The following is a 19,622-nucleotide window of genomic DNA, read 5'->3' as shown; positions in this document are numbered from 1 at the left end:
CATTTACAGAAAAGAATATTCTGTTAAGGTATGATGACAGCTGTTTTATAAAAAAAAAAAACCAAAATGAAACAAAATAAAATAAATTAAACTAATTTAGAAAAAAAAACAAAGATCACAGCTACAAAATATTCGGTATTCTGAAATAGTTATCTTTGTTGGATATCTTAACTTATAAGAATATACATTAAGAATTAATAACAAAAAAGCAGTCCACCTATCCAGTGATGAATGCAACTCCCCTCACCAAGTATGCCTTATTTGTCTATCAAGATTTATCATTGTTTTTCTACCTATTTACTACTTCTGGTTGACAACTGGTGCATGCATTTGTGAAATAAAGACATTTACAATATGTCAATTCATATAATTAGTTACCGCGATTCTTTACTATCCTTAGGCCGCAAGTCGGGTACTTCGTGTTTTTGCTTTATCCGCTAGTTGATTTGTCTTGTACAATAACTATAAACTAGAGCTAAATGTGCAGGTTTGGTTTTTACTTTTTATAAATGGTTTAGTGATATTCTTAAAACATATAGATTATTTAGATATTTAATATTTTTAGGTTCCTACAAACTTACCCGGATCCGGAAGAATCCAACTTGAACCTTGTTCAAAAATTTATAATACCCGAACATAGTTTAACTTTAAATCCAAAAACTTGATATCCATAAAAACCGATATGTATCTGAACGAATACATGAATGACCATGTCTAAATAATTTAGTAAACAAATAAAAATAATTTTGTTAACCTGTTTGACTTCTTGTAACTAATAGAGTAATTTCATTTAGACACATGAAATTATTATGGTTAATGCGTAAAATAAATGACATCGAATTATAATGGTAAATAAAATTAATGAAGTAATTTGGAAAAGTAAAAAAAAATGTAAAAAATGTTATAAGATATTGTGCTTGTTCCGCAAGTGTAGGCGTAAATGTTTATTTAAGATTTTATGCTTGTTCATTTATTATAAGAGTAAAATCAAAGATTTTGTGATCGTTTTAATATTATGGATTCTAAATTGATGTAGTTCTTTTATTATAGTCGTGGAAATCACATTTAGGAAAACAATATAGTTCGTTTGAGTTATTAATAATTTGTTTCATTCTTTGTAGTTCGTTTGAGTTAATTTTAGGAAAACGATGAATATGTAGAAAAGAAAATCCTTTTTAATGTGAGACTAATTTAATTCTTAATAACATTTGGCTGTAAATATTGTGTAACTTTTAGGGTTATTCTATAAGTGTACTTCTGTTTTAATAAAGTAGATTAATAATCGATAAATTAATAAACACTATAAATAAATAAATAAAATTTGGTCTTGAATTAGACCAGTTCAAAATATTAAAATTAATAAAATAATAAGATAATAATTTTTTAGAAAGTTCTATGTAAATATATGATCTTATTAAAATTATAAATTAATAATCTATATATATATCATTTTATATAAGTACAAACTAAACATTATATTGTTGATTTTATATTCACAATAAAATTATCTATATTTTTCTGAAAATTTTAATATATTTTGATAATATTTAATATAACTATATCTAAAACCATATTTGAATTCTATGAAACATAAAAACAAACACCAGATAATATAATAAAACAATATAAAAGTCTAATTTCTAAAATTTAACTATTGTATATACGGTAAAATCAACTATTTTCTTATTTTATAAACAAAAATATTCAGAAATAGAAAAAATCTAAATATTTTTGGTTGTTTTGGCTTGAATTTGTACTTGATTCGATCAAGTACTGTTATTCGAATGCTTGCCTAAATTTTAAATACTTGCAAATTACTTCTTAATACTTGCTATTTATTTAGTTATGTTCAAAATTATAAAACCTTTTGTACCAAAACTTTTAAATAGAGCTAGAGAAAGAATAAAATACTTTTAATTTTTGGAGTAAGTTTTTAATAAAGTTTGGTTTGATGTCAAAAAAAAAAATACTTGCTAATATGTACTACGTGTATGTGACTCATTTGAAACAAGTATTTATTACATCAAATACTTGAAAATTAATATTCTTTAAATTATTATTACAATACAAGAAATAAAACACGTAATTTAACAGATAACAATTACGTGTCGGGTGATACTTTATACGAGTATCAGCAGTAGCAGTATGCTATAGAAACAGTATGCTGCAAGAGATGTATGCTTTTGTTAAACTGTTTAATAGGATGATTGGTAGAGCAGTATGAATATGCTATTTAAAATTATTATAAATATTAGTATATAATATATAATATATTTATTTTTAATGAATATATTTCTAATATATATATTAACATATAAAATTAAAAGATAAATAATTTATTTATTTTATTAATAATTTAAAAATTATGTTTATATCGAAAAAATATTATTTAAAATAACCTTTATAATTAAAATACCTATTTTTAAAAATAATTTTTCACATTTAAAATAAATTAAATTATAATTTAAATGTGAAATACGATTTAAAAAAAAATATTTTTATTGTAAATTAATCTTAGAAATCAAAATTTTATTTTTTGGATATAAAAATAATTTTATGATATTATTAAATAAAATAAATGAATTAATTATATATTATTTTTAATTTTATAAATGCAAATGCTCTTCTAAAAACTTTATATGAGAGCATTTGCCAGATAGCATTCCGAGAGTATTAGCATTTAGTAAATGATTCTCTAAATGATTTTCTAACAATTGTTGATTGGATAATGTAGAGCATAATGCTAATGGTAATGCTCTACCAAGTCTAACTAGTGGAACAATTAACTAGAAACAAGTAACGAGTCAAGCAAAAGAAAAAACAATTAAGTAGTAGAACAACTAACCAGATGTTAACGAGTCAAGTAGAAGAAAAAACAATGATACTTATCAATTGTTATTTGACTTGACAATGTCAAATGCTTAATTATTTAAACTAAGCACGAGTCAGATTGACGAGTATAAACCGAGTACCAAGTAGCGACGCCAACCCCTAGCTATCTAGTGAAAGTTAAAAATATATTGTATTTATTTCGTCCAATAGGTTACTTGACTTGATGTCGACGGAAACTCCATAAAAGTATATATATATATATATATATGGATAACATAAGAATGCTCCTTTAGAGATTTCTTTTGCGACCAGCAAAGTAATTCTTGGCAGTTGCAGTGAACAATAACATAGCAGTTACGTACAATGAACCATAAATAAAAGTTGGAGCCGTTAGGCTTCTGAGACATCAGCGTTGTTCAAAGCTTCTCCTGAGGATGATGATGATGATGCATCTTGGAGACCTTCAGAAGTTTCATCAGACGGCTGAGACTCATGCTTAGCAGCAGCCTGCAAAACTCGGCTTCGAACATCTGAGGAAGAAGGTGAAGTTGGGAGGCCAACACCATTTGTCTCAAGTTTCCCTGCAGCCCATGAGAAAGCCTGAGCTCCAAGTTTCACCGGTGTAAACAATTGCCTTGAAGAATAAGAAGAAACAACTTTTGTCAAGACTATACATAGTTTTTTTCTGAGGTTTTGTTTATGAAAAATGATGAGTTTTTTAATACCTGACATCTTGCTTGAAGTCTTCCGCGTCATCATAGGAAGCAAGACGTTGGTATATAGTCTGTATAATGGCGAAGACTTGAGAAACAAAGCCAAGAAACGTAAAGCTTACAAGTCAGTAAATGGGAGTAAGAAGTTACCAAACCAAGGCCAATGACAGCTATGAGTTGCAGTGTTTTCTCCCACTCTGCGAGAGATATAACAGTTCATGTTATTGCAATGTTGAAAGCAACAAGAAGAGATTCTACAAGAGAACTAAAACGCACCAAACAAAGCATACGATCCTGCCAAAGCCCCCTGCATAGCTCGCATTGTGTTAGTAAGTTAGGGGTTAGTATTATTACAGAAACAGTAACATTAGAACTAGAAACATACCACACCAACTCCAGCTACTTGCAATGGAGAAGGATTTATTTCCTCAAGGATCGCCTCAGCTTCCTGAAAACCAATGAGGAATCATGATGTGCTTCACTTTTTTCCAATGAATAAGATTAGAGATACCTCGTTGAGGATGGTAAGTGTTGTCTCAGGTTTGGGCTCTTTCACACGAAGACCTTCTTTAACCCATGCTCTAAACCCACCTTGCACCAAGTATGGCCTCTGTCACATTACAAACAAACAAAGAAGAGCTTATTCAGAATATCTTAAGTACTAAAACGTGAGTTAGATAAGAATTACTTGCCTTAATCCCAAGTTTTCTCAAGGCTCTTGCAATGCCCTTAGAGCGAGTTCCATCAGCATCCATAACAATGACCTTTGACCTGTCCTATAAGTAGCATAGTAAATAAAGTTTATGAGGTGTCAGCATAATTTTTAGAACCAGAAACTCCACCAATAAGTTGTTTGAGCATGCACCAAAGAGTCATGAATGTAGTGGCATACCTGAACTGCTTTCAAATTCTTGATGATAACTGCCGCCAAGGCATCTTCAACTTCTCTTCCACCTCTCATTAGCCGTTTAACATCACCCTCAACCTTAAACATGAATCAAGAACAAGAACTATTAAACTGTGAAGAAAGGAAAGTCTTTCATTGAGTTTTTGTAGCAGTGATTGCTGAAACTAACCTCAGGCAGTGTCACACTAGAATATCGGAAACGAGCTGCTCTCCGCAGATCAGGGATTCCATCTTTCTCTCTCAAGGCCTTCAAAACGACAGTAGCCAAGATGAGTTTAGTTATTTCAAAAATACGTTGGAAGCTTAAGAGCGTCGTCTTACCTCAGGCCTGACATCTACAAGCACTGGCTTTTCTCTTGATGACAAAAGCTCAAGTGTTGACTTTGGAGACAAATCTCCAGCATATCCACCATATGTCCAAACCCGGTATAGAACCCTGCAAGTATCTGGTGAAGAATATAAAATTTTCTATACTACACTCTTCTTCTCTTAATAAAGGCAAACTACAATATCCATTTAGGGTGAGAAAAGCCGTGTACCAAAAGGTTCCTGTGGAGCCTACAATGAGGACAAGGTGAATGATTGGATCATCTGGATTCAAACCAATGTTTCTCTCCAAACCTCCAATGGCAGCATATACCTGTTCATCATGATGTTGTTAGAAACATGACAGCCCATCAAAGATTAAGTTTGTTTTAAGAAGACAAAGCACCTGCTCCAAGACAGCTCCGAGGGGCTTCAACACTTTTAGAGCAACATCTTCGGATGAGTTAATGGCACTCTTAACATCTGGAGGAAGTAACTCTTTTGCTGATCCATAAGAGTAGGCAGCAAAGGAAACTCCATTTACTACAGACCGCTCTGCAGTACTAATTGATTGCCTCAATAAATCAATGGCTACAGAAGCTGCTCCGTTTGAAGCTTCCTTCAAGCCACCGGAGAAGCTAGAGAGCTTGTCTCCAGCTGCATCTCCTGTTTGGTCTAGCGTAGAGAACGCAGTTTTGAATGCATTATCTACAGCTTCGGAAGCATTCTTTGTAATGGATGTCACGGAAGAGGAGAAGGAATCCAAAGTGTTCTTCACAGCGTTTTCTCCTTGGTTCAGTGAAGAGCTGAAGGAGTCCTTCACCCCGGAAGAGAAGTCATCAACGCTAGCTTTCACGTCGGGAAGTGACTCTTGATTGAGATCTGTAGGATCGGGCAGAGATACAGAAGTATCCGGAGATATATCAACAGATGCTCCTGTTCCCGGTTCAGCCGAGACTATAAGGCTGCTGGTGCTTTCGGTTAAATTCTCAGCAGAAAGGTTTTCAACGGGAGGAACATCCGATACAACAGCTTCAACAGGTGAAACATCTGCTGTACTTTCTACATATGTTAGTCCCCCATTTCTTACATCTCTCATGTCATAACGCATGTAGTTTATTCTTTCCAACTCATTCTCACACAAGTTTCTGAATGTAGATGCTGTTTTCTCCGTGTTTTCGATAGTAGCGGTGAAGAATCTCCCAGTGGCTTGAGTTAAGCAACTCTTGTGCAAGTTTTGTGTTCCATTAGAAAGGCCAAAGAAGGCATTATCACCAGAGCTGCATCTGTGAATGGACTCTCTCCTTAAGGAAGAACAGGCTCGCCAGTTTCCATGATACAAAGGCTGCACGAACAATATAAACAAAGCATATGTCACTACGGTCCTAGTAAACCACATAATCCAAAGAGTTCAAATTACGCAACTTTATTACAATTAGATTATGGTGTTTCATTTCTATGAAGTAAAAAATCTCACCTGAGAATGGTAATGGCAGCTTGCAGCCGAGCAGAGGGGAAACATTTTTGGTCAGTTCTGGATTCTTATAATAATCTCATAGCTTTCACACCGTACCGGAAAAGTAATAACAAATAGAATTTCAGGGGGCAGTATATTTGATCCAGACCAGAGAACGTGCCAAGGAGACAGAAACAGAGCACATACCAAGAACAAGAGACAGGCAAAAAGGACTTCAACAACAGCAGAGTTACAATAACGGGTTTGGTCTGGAAACCTGCAATAAATAATACCCATTATCCAATTATACAGTCTGATCATGTTGGAAACCTCAACGAAGTAAGAAGAACTCCAGATTAAAATAACAGAGGAAGTCTAAAAGAGAGATCATTTCAAATGCAGTATCTTTTACCTATCTGGGGTCAAGAATGAAGATGAATTTTCATGAGAAATTGAGAAGAGAGTTAGAGTGAGGTTGATGAAGGCGCGTGGATTCGAAAGAGATCTCTATCGCAATTTGGATTGGGTGGAGGAAGATAAGTGAAAGACAATCGTGTGGCTTTTGTCAAAGACTCTTGATCACTTGGAAGTTTCTTTGTCTTTTTGTTTATGAGAATGGGTCCCCCAATTCATGACATTTCAAAACTAAATTTGTATTAACTGATACTCTTTTCCATAAAAAATTACACATATTACACGTGTCACGCCATAATTGTTTTTGTTCCGTGGGGTGAGTTATAGCGGATCCGTGCCTCTCTTCTCTTGTTCGTCTCGGTGAATTTGCATCTGATCATCTCTGCAACTTCATGCTTCTTTGCCAAGGTGAGTAAGTTCCTCTTCTTATGTATAATCAATCATTCGATTCTATTTCTCGAGATATGAATCTTCGATTTCCGTCACTATTTTTAAACTCTCAGATCTCTGTCACTCAGATTTTCTTATAATAGTAATAAAAACCACGACTTTGTGGGAAAAACTTGAACCTTTCTTTCTCAGTGATCTTGTAGAAGTTTTCTAGGAATATGATCTATCACTGTTGAATTCTATTTAGCGTCAAGTATATAGAAACTAACTATGCTGCATTTTGGGTTTCTCTATATTGTTAACATCTTGATCCGTGAAGCTGTCAAGAGGGCACCATCTCAGCTTGTTCCTGAGCTCAGATGGATCTGCATCCGCCAGGTGAGTCATGTTTCTGTGTGTTTATCATCGAAAGATGGAATCTTTTTTTGTTTTTCTCGCTAATAATACCTTGCCTTCATTGCAGTAGGTGGTCAAAAGACATCTATAGTTGTTGTCACCTTAGACTCTGGTGAAGTCTATGTCATCTCCAGTAGGTCCGACACTCACGTTATCTACATCGATCCCACCACTGGTGTCCTGCTGTACAATGGGAAGCCTGGTCTTGACATTTTCAAGTCCGAGCGTGAAGCTGTAGATTACATCACCAATGGATCAAGAGGAGGTTATAGAAGCTTGGTTTACGCCAGGGCGATTCTCGGTTACGCCGCGTTGGGGAGCTTTGGGATGCTTCTTGTTGCCACCAAGCTGAATCCGAGTGTTCCTGATCTGCCTGGTGGAGGATGTGTGTACACGGTGGTTGAGAGCCAATGGGTTAAAATACCGCTTTACAATCCACAGGCTCAAGGGAAAGGTGAGATCAAGAATGTTCAGGAGTTGACAGAGCTTGACATCGACGGGAAGCACTTCTTCTGTGAGACTAGGGACGTCACTAGGCCCTTCCCAAGCCGTATGCCAGTGGATAACCCTGATGATGAATTCGTTTGGAATAGATGGTTGTCTGTGCCTTTTAAGAATATTGGGCTGTCTGAACACTGCGTCATTCTTCTGCAGGTTCGTCCTTAATTATTAATGAGGGTTGATCAACCTATCAGATTTTGAATTCTCAAAAGCATTTGAATTCGTATTCTTAAGATGATGTGACATCGCATCATGTCTTCTTATTCAATTATAGGGGTTTGCAGAATATAGAACTTTTGGGAGCTCAGGACAGTTAGAAGGTATTGTTGCTCTAATGGCCCGTCGTAGCAGGCTTCATCCAGGGACTCGTTACTTAGCTAGAGGCATAAATTCATGTTATGGCACTGGTGAGATGCTCCCAAAAATCCTCTATTATTTTTTTGTCTGTCGCTAACACTTCCATTAGTTAGCAAACCCTGGGTATTTCTATGCCTTCTTACTTATGGCACTCTCAAAAGCAATGGCTGTCTGGAAGAATGGCTCTGGATTTGACTAGGGCCTAATTTTTTCAGCAAATGTGTAGTGCAGGTAACGAAGTTGAGTGTGAGCAGCTTGTATGGACACCTAAAAAGCATGGTCAGAGCATTGCTTTTAGCTCATACATATGGCGACGTGGCACCATACCAATATGGTGGGGTGCAGAGCTGAAGATGACCGCAGCAGAAGCAGAGATTTATGTGGCAGATAGGGATCCGTATAAAGGAAGCACAGAGTATTACCAACGGTTAAGCAACCGCTATGATACTAGGAACCTAGATGCATCAGTTGGGGAAAGCCAGAAGAAAAAGGCTTTTGTTCCTATTGTATGCATTAACTTGCTAAGAAATGGAGAAGGGAAGTCAGAATCTATCTTAGTTCAGCATTTTGAAGAATCGATGAACTTCATCAAATCCAGTGGAAAGCTTCCTTATACTCGTGTTCACTTGATAAATTATGATTGGCATGCAAGTGTGAAATTAAAAGGGGAACAGCAAACAATTGAAGGATTGTGGATGTATCTAAAGTCTCCAACTATGGCTATAGGAATCTCTGAAGGTGACTATTTGCCTTCACGGCAGAGACTGAAAGATTGCAGAGGTGAGGTGATCTGTGTTGATGACGTTGAAGGTGCCTTCTGTTTGAGATCGCATCAAAATGGGGTGATACGTTTCAACTGCGCTGATTCTTTGGATCGAACAAATGCTGCTAGTTTCTTCGGTGGTCTTCAAGTTTTTGTAGAGCAATGTAGAAGGCTGGGAATATCTCTTGATACTGATCTTGGGTATGGTTATAATTCTGCTAATAGCCAAGGCGGATATAATGCTCCTCTTCCACCGGGATGGGAAAAAAGAGCTGATGCAGTCACTGGAAAATCGTATTATATAGACCACAATACTAAGACAACAACATGGAGTCATCCGTGTCCTGATAAACCATGGAAGAGATTTGACATGAGGTTTGAGGAGTTTAAGAGATCAACTATCTTATCTCCTGTCTCTGAGCTAGCAGATCTTTTTCTGCAACAAGGTGATATCCATGCAACCCTCTATACTGGCTCAAAGGCTATGCACAGCCAAGTTCTCAATATCTTCAGTGAAGAATCAGGAGCGTTTAAACAGTTTTCTGCAGCACAGAAAAACATGAAAATTACCCTACAGAGAAGATATAAAAATGCAATGGTTGATAGTTCACGGCAAAAGCAGCTGGAGATGTTTCTGGGAATGAGGCTTTTCAAGCACCTTCCATCAATTCCTGTACAGCCTTTACATGTAAGCAAACTGGCTCACTGAAGAGTTTTTGTTACTTTTTGGAGTCTCAGTCTATTGCTCACTGAAGCTATTTTCATGTCAGGTACTTTCTCGACCAGGTGGTTTCTTTCTCAAACCTGTACCTAACATGTCCGAAAGTTCCAGTGACGGGTCCAGTCTACTGAGTATCAAGAAGAAGGATATAACTTGGGTACCTCCTCTTGGATATAACATTACCTCTTAGTTCTCACTAGTGGAGAACTTGAGCTAAAACATATGCCTGCTTTTATACTCTGCAGGTATGCCCACAAGCTGCAGATGTTATGGAATTATTTATCTATCTTAGTGAGCCTTGCCACGTATGTCAACTTCTACTGACAATATCCCATGGTGCGGATGATTTGACAAGTCCATCCACTGTGGACGTGAGAACTGGACGCCACATAGAGGATCTTAAATTAGTTGTTGAGGTTGGCTCTCTTTTAGCCTAGGTCTTGTCCCTTCTCTTTTATTGTTTGGAGGAGATCATGCAGACTTACATGCAAATAGTTCAGCTGGATAACCAATTACCTGTAATTATGTTGTGGACAGGGTGCTTCAATACCTCGGTGTGCAAATGGCACAAATCTTGTGATACCCTTACCAGGGCCAATTAGTTCTGAGGACATGGCTATTACCGGAGCTGGTGCGCGTCTTTATGAAAAAGATACGTCAAGTCTGTCACTGCTGTATGATTTTGAAGAATTAGAAGGACAATTGGATTTCTTGACCCGTGTAGTTTCTGTTACATTTTATCCAGCTGGTTCTGTTAGAATCCCTATGACTCTGGGTCAGGTACTAACGACCTTCCAGGCTGAAATTGATGATTTATCTATTAGCTTGATCATGCTCTGAACTAGTTTGGGTTTATGATTAGCCATCATCAAAAGAAAAAAACAGTTTAAAACAAACACTTTCTCTGCATTGTGGTTGTGTTGCAGATAGAAGTCCTTGGAATCTCTCTTCCATGGAAAGGAATGTTTACTTCCGATCGTACTGGAGGAAGATTGGCTGAAATTGCAAGGAAAACAAAAGAAGATGAACTTCCTTTTTCATCTTGTGCTGACATGAATCCCTTTGCTGCAAAATCTTTACAGACTGAAACTGTGTCTACACCAGTACAACAGAAAGATCCTTTTCCCAGTAATCTGCTTGACCTTTTGACAGGAGAGGTTTCTTCATCTGACCCCTTCCCACAACCAGCGGTGGAATCTATTGCAAGTGGTGTCAACGACATGCTTGATTTCTTAGACCAAGCAGTTGTTGAATATAGTGGCTCTGAAACTGCTCCTGGCGTGTCTTTTCCACAAGATAAAAGTCCTCGAGAAAGTGCTTCTCATCTGTACTTAAATTGTCTGAAGTCCGTTGTGGGTCCAAATATGGTATGCTACTTCATCCTTACTAATTTAACTTGGAGAGGGAAAATGGTTCTTGGAGATGCAAGTACCTCTTGCCACAAACTATTTCTGATCATATGATTCTTTTCTTGATTTAGTCTTTTTTCTCAAATGTTATTTTTCATCTTAAAGTACCATTTAAGAGTGTAAACTTAATTCATGCATTTCTGATGCCATACAGGGAAAGAAACTCGAGTTTGTAGAAGCTATGAAGCTTGAAATTGAGCGTCTACGTCTAAATATCTCTGCAGCAGAAAGAGATAGGGCACTGTTATCAATTGGAATTGATCCTGCTACCATTAACCCAAACTCTTCTCAGGACGAGTTATATATTGCAAGATTGTGCAGAATAGCAAATGCACTTGCAGTTCTGGGCCAGGCTTCTCTTGAAGATAAAATTATAGCTTCTATTGGTCTAGGGAAGCTGGAAAATAATGTGATAGATTTCTGGAACATTACCGGGATTGGTGAGGGTTGTGATGGTGGAATGTGTCAAGTCCGAGCCGAGGTCAAGAAAAGTTCAGTTGTATCTTCTACCAAGAGCCTGGGAGGAGAGTCTGGGTCAGTGTTCTTGTGTTTCCAGTGTATGAAAAAAGCTTGCAAGACTTGTTGTGCTGGAAAAGGAGCTCTTCTGCTTTCAAAATCATACTCCAGGGACACTGCGAGTGGAGGTGGAAGTCTTGCAGATGTCTCTGCTACTTCAATAGGTTCAGATCATTATATGTGTAAAAAATGCTGCAGCCAGATAGTACTTGAAGCCTTGATTGTAGATTATGTTAGGGTCTTGGTCAGCTTGCGGAGAAGTGGTCGTGTTGATAAAGCTGGTCGGGAAGCTCTGAATGAAGTATTTGTATCTAACATTACAAATCATCTTGCTGTTAGAGGTCAACCTTCTCCTAATCAAGAAGACTTTAATTTCCTTAGTCAAATTCTGGGTCAAGAGGAATCACTTGCTGAGTTCCCATATGCAAGCTTCTTACATAAGGTGATCTATTTCTTTCTTACACAAGACCTGTGGCTGAACTTCGTTCCTTTGTTAAGGTTTTAAGTAGTTAGATGTTTCAATGTATCATCTAGTCCCTCTGTTTTGGTTTTGATTTGAGTTGTCTAACTCTTTATCTCCAAAATTTCTATACCTATATCATTTTATTGCATTGGATGTTTTGCTTTGTGATGGAACTTTATCCTCAAAATGCTGTTCTATGACATCCAAGATTTGATATATTCCTGATGGTGTTTCAAAAGCTGCTCATTTTCTTTTGCCCTAAATGGAACTAGCTTGTTGGTCAATTCCTGAATCTCTTCATGGATCATATGTGACCTAATCCTCCTTTCTCTGTTTTGCATATTTGCATAACGCAATGCAGGTCGAAACTGGGACTGATTCAGCACCATTTTTGTCACTGCTCACCCCTCTGAATCTTGCTTCAAGTAATTCATATTGGAAGGCTCCTCCGTCTTCAAACTCTGTCGAAGCTGTCATCATTCTCAACAGCCTTTCAGATGTCAACAGTGTGATTCTGCTCGTTAGTCCATGTGGTTACTCTGATGCCGATGCTCCTACCGTAAGTTGACTCTTCTATCTTCAGTTGAATTCTTGTTATCTTCTACTTAAGTGACAATGTTGCCATAGTAATGGCATGATATCACTCAATTCCAACCTTTTATGTGTCTTCCCTGCAGGTCCAAATTTGGGCGAGCAACGACATAAATAGGGAAGCACGGACATTGATGGGAAAGTGGGATGTACAGTCCTTTGTTAGATCTTCCCCTGAGCTTTACGGTCCAGAAAAGCCTGGTAGAGAGGGTAGAGCACCTAGGCATATAAAATTTGCTTTCAAGAAGCCTATTCGTTGCCGGATTATATGGGTAACATTGCGTCTTCCTGGGGTTGGATCTAGCTCTGTTAGTTTAGACAGAAACATCAATCTCTTGTCTTTGGATGAGAACCCTTTTGCGGCAATCCCTCGGCGTGCCTCTTTCGGAGCAACCATCGAGAGTGAACCTTGTCTTCATGCGAAACGCATCTTGGTCAGCGGAAACACCGTGAATAACAAAACGGTTGCATCATTACAAAGCGTTGAAAGTATGAGCGTGAGAAACTGGCTGGACAGAGCCCCACGTTTGAATAGATTTCTGGTTAGTGCTGATTCTTTTCGCCTTTTTATATGGCATTTCCACTATTGTCTCTAATCTTTGTTTTTTTTTTTCTTTTGTCTTTCAGATACCACTAGAGGCTGAGAGACCGATGAACAATGATTTAGTCCTGGAACTTTATCTGCAACCTGGTTCACCTTCAGCTGCTGGATTTCGTTTAGATGCTTTTAACGCCATAAAGCCTCGTGTAACCCACTCGCCTTCTTCAGATGTAGTTGACATTTGGGACCCGATGAGTATCATAATGGAAGATAGACACGTCTCTCCAGCCGTCTTGTACATACAAGTATCTGTTCTTCAGGTATCTATCTCACACACACACACTCTCCAGCCGTTTGTTAAGTACTCAAATAACTTTTATCATTTGGACATGAAAATGTATCTGCAGGACCAGTACAAAATGGTGACACTCGCGGAATACAGATTGCCTGAGGCGAGAGTTGGAACACAGATGTATTTTGACTTCCCTAAGCAAGTTCAAGCACGCAGAGTATCGTTTAAGCTGCTTGGAGATGTTGCAGCTTTCGTAGATGATCCAACAGAGACTGATGACTTGAGTGGTAAGGCTTCTCCTTTTGCTGCAGGGCTGTCTTTAGCAAACAGGATCAAGCTATATTACTATGCTGATCCTTATGAAGTAGGCAAATGGGCTAGCCTTTCTTCTGTCTGATTTTTACTCTCTTCATTGGATGTAACTTGGCTCGATCCATACTTTTTGGTCTGAGATTTTGTTTTCTTATTATTGCTTTTTTATAAAAGTTAGCTTGTTGTGTTTTGTATGTTCTTGTTTGGTGTTGCAAGTATTAAACTAGTTGCAGCAGGTCTATAAAATTGTGGTTTGTTGGATGATCATTAATGTTTTATAATACAAGGTAGGCACGGGCGTTTTTATTCCAACCCGAAGTACCTACCTAAATCCGAACCGGAAAAATCGAGACTGGATTCGAACCGTTATACAAAAATATCCGAAGAGGACTTATGAGCTTAGTATTACAAAGTCAGAGTTTTTAATCCAATAAAAAACAGTTTATTAACCATTGTCCAAACTAATAGAAATAAATAAGTTAAATGTTAGACATAATTTCTAAAAAATGTTTTTTCATAATAATTACCATAATTTATAATAGAATAATAAATCATGTTCTCTTCAAAATATGATTAACCAAAGTAATTTCCTCAGGCAGTTTATATTTTGTTGATATATTTATCCCCTAATCTATATTATAATATTAAAAAGTGTGAAAAAGTGTCAAGTCCATGGTTCGGACCCATGTTATTGAGATATAAACACCAACATTTATACCACTAAGCTGAATGATACTTTGTACATTGATGGCCGAACCAAATATATATTTATGAAGGTCGAAAGCTCTTACTTCTTTGGCTTCCTTTGAGGGTCGGACTTACAAGTGTGTTATGGGTTTCTTTTTTAAATGAGATTCATCACATTATATGAAAAAAGCTTAAGTTTGCAATAATTATAGTTTTCCCATATTATAAATTGTTGTTTTTTAACATGAGTTTGAGTTCTTTTCATCATTGTCCCAAACAAGTCTGAGTTATAGAGTTGCGCCGTGTGTCTGTTCGTAATCTATTTTTTCACCGGTGAACTCTTCATGTCCACATCTTAAATCGCTTGATCATAAATGTTCCTGATTTGTAGCCCCTCTGTAAACCCTATATATATGATTCTCATCTTTGATGAACTCGATCTGCATCTTCACAAAACTCATTGATTCCTCTTAGATTTAACCATCTTCTAAAAAAAAGTTTTTCTCTGCCTCTCCTGTTCCTCAACCGGCATCCTGGCGTCTGTCACTCAACCTTCGAGTCTCTCCGTCTTGGTCGTAGTAGTCAGAGCATAGCTTCTGGCTTCCTCGCTTCTGGGATTCCTTGAACTTCAAGAAAGACAGGGAGTGTGGGAATCACGGTTCTCTTCCTTGATGAAAAGGTAAGTTAATATTCGATCTATCACACTTATTTAACATAATTGCTTTAACTGATTTTCTGATTCTTTGTTATGAAAGTCGATCATTTTGAGGTTGCTAGGTGCTCAAGCATGTACACGATAACTGATCATCCATTCCTCATTTGTTTCATCTCACTAACCATTATTGCTGAAGTCATCACGGGTACTCCTGAGATCAATCTCCAGTCAAGATTAGACTGTTCGAAATCTCCAAGTGATTGCGAACACAAACCTAGAAATCCCAGGTATATTATCATATTGCATTTCGGGACTCGGTTTATATTATGTTTCGATATCATAACTGATATTTAACCTCGCAGATGTGGTTGGGCAAATCCGTTCTGTGCAGCGCTCTGGCCTCACCAAAGAAACAACTCGAGTCGTTATCCGTCTCCTCATTGATCCGTAAGAAACAATCAACACATAATTCCCTTTATATTATTGTATATATTGTACTAACATCAATAATCAGAAATATTTTCTACCCAAGATTTATGGTCATCTATTTATCTCCCTTACTTATCAATCTAATTTTACACAAATCTTTATTTTACAGCTTAAAAAAAAACCACAATAACCCAAACAATCAAAACACCAAAAACTAGAATCCCAAAAAAATGAATCATTAATGATCACATCTCTTTCTGTCTAATCTTACAAATAAACTTCAAAACAAATATATCAAATCAATCAACTCAACTAAAACTCAACGCCACATACATTGAGCCAACTAAACAAATACAAACTACAGGACCAGCTATTTAACAATTTACAAGCTTACTTTCGCACATGCTTACGAAGAAGCCGAAGACGACAACCCAGATCAGTGAAATTACCTAAACAAAAAAGCAAAGTAAGTTACAAACTCTGATAAATACAACTAACAATGATTTTTGTTTACATATTACTCTTAAAATAAAAGAGAAACAAACACAACCACACCAGCAGATACAAGAGACAATTCCAACAGATACAAAGGCAGCAACAACATCTCCACCTGCTCATTCCTCTTGTCTTATGAAAATAGTTTACATGCTCAATGTCAACAGAACAATGCTATTGTCTTCTTATGATAAATACATATATTTGTTTTAAGGTCCAAATACTAATTATCACTTATTTTATAGTTATTTCTACAAGTCTTCATATATTTGTTTTAAATGTTCGGTAAAACCAACAAGTTTAAAAATAAAAAAACATATAACCAACATAATAAGAATAAAAAAAATTATCACTTAATACACACAAGTTACACAACTAAGCTGGAGAAAAAATATCCAGAAACAAAAGGTACTCTCAACAACTTTAATATAATTTATGTAATCTCAACAGTACAAGTAACAAATTAAAAAGATAAACAAACAATAAGTCTCAGTGGCACAACAAGCAACACCACGAACTATATTAATCACATTACTAACACAATTTAGTCCTTCATGAGTGGAGAACAGTAGTGCATACACAGTTCATCATCACAACTCTAACCTTATAACAATAAAAATCTTGAAAAACAATGATCAACCCAAAACGCAAAATTCACAGCTACAATAACCCTAACAAATATTGAGATGAAACAAGAACTCTGTGCACAACTCCGTGCTTGTGCGAGGGCAATGCCCCTAGTTCACCTAGTTATATACTTTAGCCTATGTTTTAGATAAAAGCATACATATTTTAAAATTACTTTTTTATTTTAAAAATATCATTAAGACTTTAAATTAAAAACTACTCAGCTAATTACAAAATAAAATATAACATATAATTGGCTACATAATTTTTGATAAATTTAAAATTTTCCTAAAAATATAAAAACTTACGTATTGAATTATAAAAAAAATCTCTTAAACATCTTACATCATTGAAAATAATTTCATTTATTTGCTGAAACAAGGAAAACTCGATATTAAAGCCCATCCGGCCCATTAATAAAGGTGTCGTTTCATAAATTACAAAATTTCCGGTGAAGTTCTCTCCGGAAAGCTGCTTAAAACTTTTTTCTTCACCCTTCGCTCTCTCTGGAGATTGCAAACGGCAGAGCTCGTCAGTCTCTACTCTCCCTCTCATCTCGAAGGTTCGTAATCTCGAATCGACTTAAGATTATCTATTATCACTTTCTACGTATCACATGTCTGTTCTTTCCCCGAAATTGGATACAGCTCAAATCTACTCGTCTTGCTTGTCTTAACGATTATCTGTTTTTTTTTTCATGTGATTATGATACTATTTCGATGAACGCATGATCTAAGATTTCTCAATCTGTATAAAAAAAAAACGATTCTTGCTACTATGTTGAAGTTTCTAGGGTTACGTTGATTTCTATAAAGCTAATGGGTTTCATCTCTTGAGATCTGCAAATCTATAAAGCTCACAGCTTTACATATACTGATTATCAGTTATGCGTTTTGCTTTTTCTTCTTCTTGTGGTTTCAGCTAAGATGGATATTGTCAAAAGAGATAATGAGCCAATGGAATGGTCCACTGTCCCTTACAACGCTCCTCAAGGACCTGTCTCCAACGGCAAGCAACGGACTTCGAGCTTGGAAGCGCCTATTATGCTTCTCAGTGGACACCAAAGTGCTATCTACACCATGAAGTTCAACCCTGCTGGAACCGTGATCGCCTCTGGTTCCCACGACAGAGAGATCTTCCTCTGGAGAGTTCACGGAGACTGCAAAAACTTCATGGTTCTGAAAGGTCACAAGAACGCTATCCTCGATCTTCACTGGACCGGCGACGGCTCGCAGATTGTGTCAGCCAGTCCTGACAAAACCGTTAGAGCTTGGGATGTTGAGACGGGGAAACAAGTCAAGAAGATGGCTGAGCATTCCTCGTTTGTGAATTCTTGCTGTCCTTCGCGCCGTGGGTTGCCTCTTATAGTAAGTGGGTCTGATGATGGCACCGCGAAGCTCTGGGACATGCGTCAGAGAGGAGCTGTACAGACTTTTCCTGATAAGTACCAGATCACAGCAGTGAGTTTCTCTGATCCTGCTGATAAGATATTCACTGGGGGTGTGGATAACGATGTTAAAGTGTGGGACTTGAGGAAAGGCGAAGCGATCATGACACTTGAAGGTCATCAAGATACGATAACTGGTATGAGCCTTAGTCCAGATGGGTCTTACCTTCTCACTAATGCTATGGACTGTAAGCTCTGTGTTTGGGATATGCGTCCTTACGCTCCTCAGGACCGGTGTGTGAAGATCTTTGAAGGGCATCAACACAACTTTGAGAAGAACTTGTTGAAATGTGCGTGGTCACCTGATGGTAGTAAAGTCACAGCGGGTAGTGCGGATAGAATGGTTCATATATGGGACACGACGTCTAGGAGGATTCTGTATAAGCTCCCTGGTCATAATGGTTCTGTTAATGAGTGTGTCTTCCATCCTCATGAACCAATCATTGGATCTTGCAGTAGTGATAATCTGATTTATCTAGGTGAGATCTGAGAAGGTGCGTATAAGAGTGTAGAAAGCTTGTTGTCTGGAGTATTTTGTGGCTTGGATTAAAGTAAGACGATCAATCTTTGTATGCGTTGAAATCATCTGTGAATTCAGTGATTACATTGATGTTCACAAATTTTTTCATCTCACATGAGCGCTGAAACCTGAAAAGAAATTGGCTTTGATGATATTTGAATATAATATTTCATTACCTCTGCTTTGTAGATTATAGCAACAAAAAATCCTCAATTATACCCATTGTATTGTCAAGGTAGGTATAATAAAGAGAACACAACCTCCTTGAAAATTTATTCTATATAACAGCTTAATTTTGTTATATAAAATAAACCATTGTGCTTTATTTGTTTGGAAAATATATCAAATAATACAAAAACTCTCTTTCTTGAAATCCATGGGCAAATCACTACATGAGATTTAAAGTTAAAAAAAAAAACAATACATGAGCGTATATATCCTCATGGTTTTTGTCTCCCAAGGCATGTATTGAGAGAATTATGTTGGTTGGGTTTAGTGTCTGCCAGAAAGATTCCATTTTTCTATATATGATAATAATACCCCTCACCAACTCTAATCTCTACCTAAACCTCTGACCACCGACTGTAAATCATCAAAGGTGTTCTTGACTCCCGAGTTCTTTATCTAAACATGTAAGAGCACGTCCAACCATTTAAGTTTCTCAAAGTGGATATTTACACAAATAAATAATATATTTTAATTTGCTGTTTAAATTTTAATACTCAAAATGAAAAATAAAATGATAAGAAAGTGACACACAGGGAAAGAAGTTTCTCATAGGTTTCTCATACATCCTCAAATCGATACTTTTTTTTTCTTTCATCTTTTTTTTTAATAATTTATTTTTTTACAAGAACTCTTACGAGAACCTGTTATTGGAGG

The 19,622-nt window shown here is 36.6% G+C and overlaps 3 protein-coding genes across 8 annotated transcripts; 2 read left to right on the top strand and 1 right to left on the bottom strand.

Annotated features, from left to right (window-relative positions):
- Window positions 1-3,069: 3,069 nt before the first annotated feature.
- LOC106405843 lies at window positions 3,070-6,773 on the bottom strand. Its single transcript, XM_013846393.3, has 15 exons — window positions 6,627-6,773; window positions 6,422-6,491; window positions 6,236-6,317; window positions 5,165-6,103; window positions 4,992-5,092; window positions 4,774-4,888; window positions 4,622-4,699; window positions 4,438-4,530; window positions 4,238-4,321; window positions 4,057-4,155; window positions 3,931-3,993; window positions 3,822-3,852; window positions 3,696-3,742; window positions 3,558-3,616; window positions 3,070-3,466 (listed from the first exon to the last, which is right to left on the bottom strand). The coding sequence occupies exons 3-15, from the start codon at window positions 6,278-6,280 to the stop codon at window positions 3,223-3,225; spliced, it is 1,998 nt and encodes a 665-aa protein (XP_013701847.2). The 5' UTR covers window positions 6,281-6,317; window positions 6,422-6,491; window positions 6,627-6,773; the 3' UTR covers window positions 3,070-3,222.
- Window positions 6,774-6,914: 141 nt separating this feature from the next.
- LOC106405940 (probable phosphoinositide phosphatase SAC9) lies at window positions 6,915-14,147 on the top strand. 5 transcript variants are annotated; one of them, XM_048760972.1, is made up of 14 exons: window positions 6,915-7,036; window positions 7,338-7,396; window positions 7,482-8,068; window positions 8,190-8,322; window positions 8,504-9,723; window positions 9,806-9,913; window positions 10,002-10,172; window positions 10,294-10,536; window positions 10,683-11,123; window positions 11,320-12,123; window positions 12,506-12,703; window positions 12,822-13,277; window positions 13,363-13,596; window positions 13,684-14,147. In XM_048760972.1, the coding sequence occupies exons 2-14, from the start codon at window positions 7,378-7,380 to the stop codon at window positions 13,963-13,965; spliced, it is 4,896 nt and encodes a 1,631-aa protein (XP_048616929.1). In that variant the 5' UTR covers window positions 6,915-7,036; window positions 7,338-7,377; the 3' UTR covers window positions 13,966-14,147. The 5 variants fall into 5 exon arrangements, with proteins under 5 accessions (XP_048616929.1, XP_048616932.1, XP_048616931.1 ...); XM_048760975.1 differs by having other exon boundaries at window positions 6,963-7,036; window positions 7,485-8,068; XM_048760974.1 differs by having other exon boundaries at window positions 7,026-7,040.
- A 3,023-nt stretch (window positions 14,148-17,170) lies between these two features.
- Window positions 17,171-18,915, top strand: LOC106402350 (U5 small nuclear ribonucleoprotein 40 kDa protein-like). 2 transcript variants are annotated; one of them, XM_048760970.1, is made up of 2 exons: window positions 17,171-17,335; window positions 17,695-18,915. In XM_048760970.1, exon 2 carries the CDS (start codon window positions 17,700-17,702, stop codon window positions 18,708-18,710), a length of 1,011 nt encoding a protein of 336 aa, XP_048616927.1. In that variant the 5' UTR covers window positions 17,171-17,335; window positions 17,695-17,699; the 3' UTR covers window positions 18,711-18,915. The 2 variants fall into 2 exon arrangements, with proteins under 2 accessions (XP_048616927.1, XP_048616928.1); XM_048760971.1 differs by having other exon boundaries at window positions 17,206-17,304.
- The last annotated feature ends 707 nt before the right edge of the window (window positions 18,916-19,622 follow it).

This window comes from Brassica napus, chromosome C6 (assembly GCF_020379485.1).
Source record: "Brassica napus cultivar Da-Ae chromosome C6, Da-Ae, whole genome shotgun sequence".
Taxonomy (NCBI): Eukaryota; Viridiplantae; Streptophyta; class Magnoliopsida; order Brassicales; family Brassicaceae; genus Brassica; species Brassica napus.
Note: the sequence above shows the minus strand (reverse complement) of the source record. Positions and strands in the feature narration are given on the sequence as shown.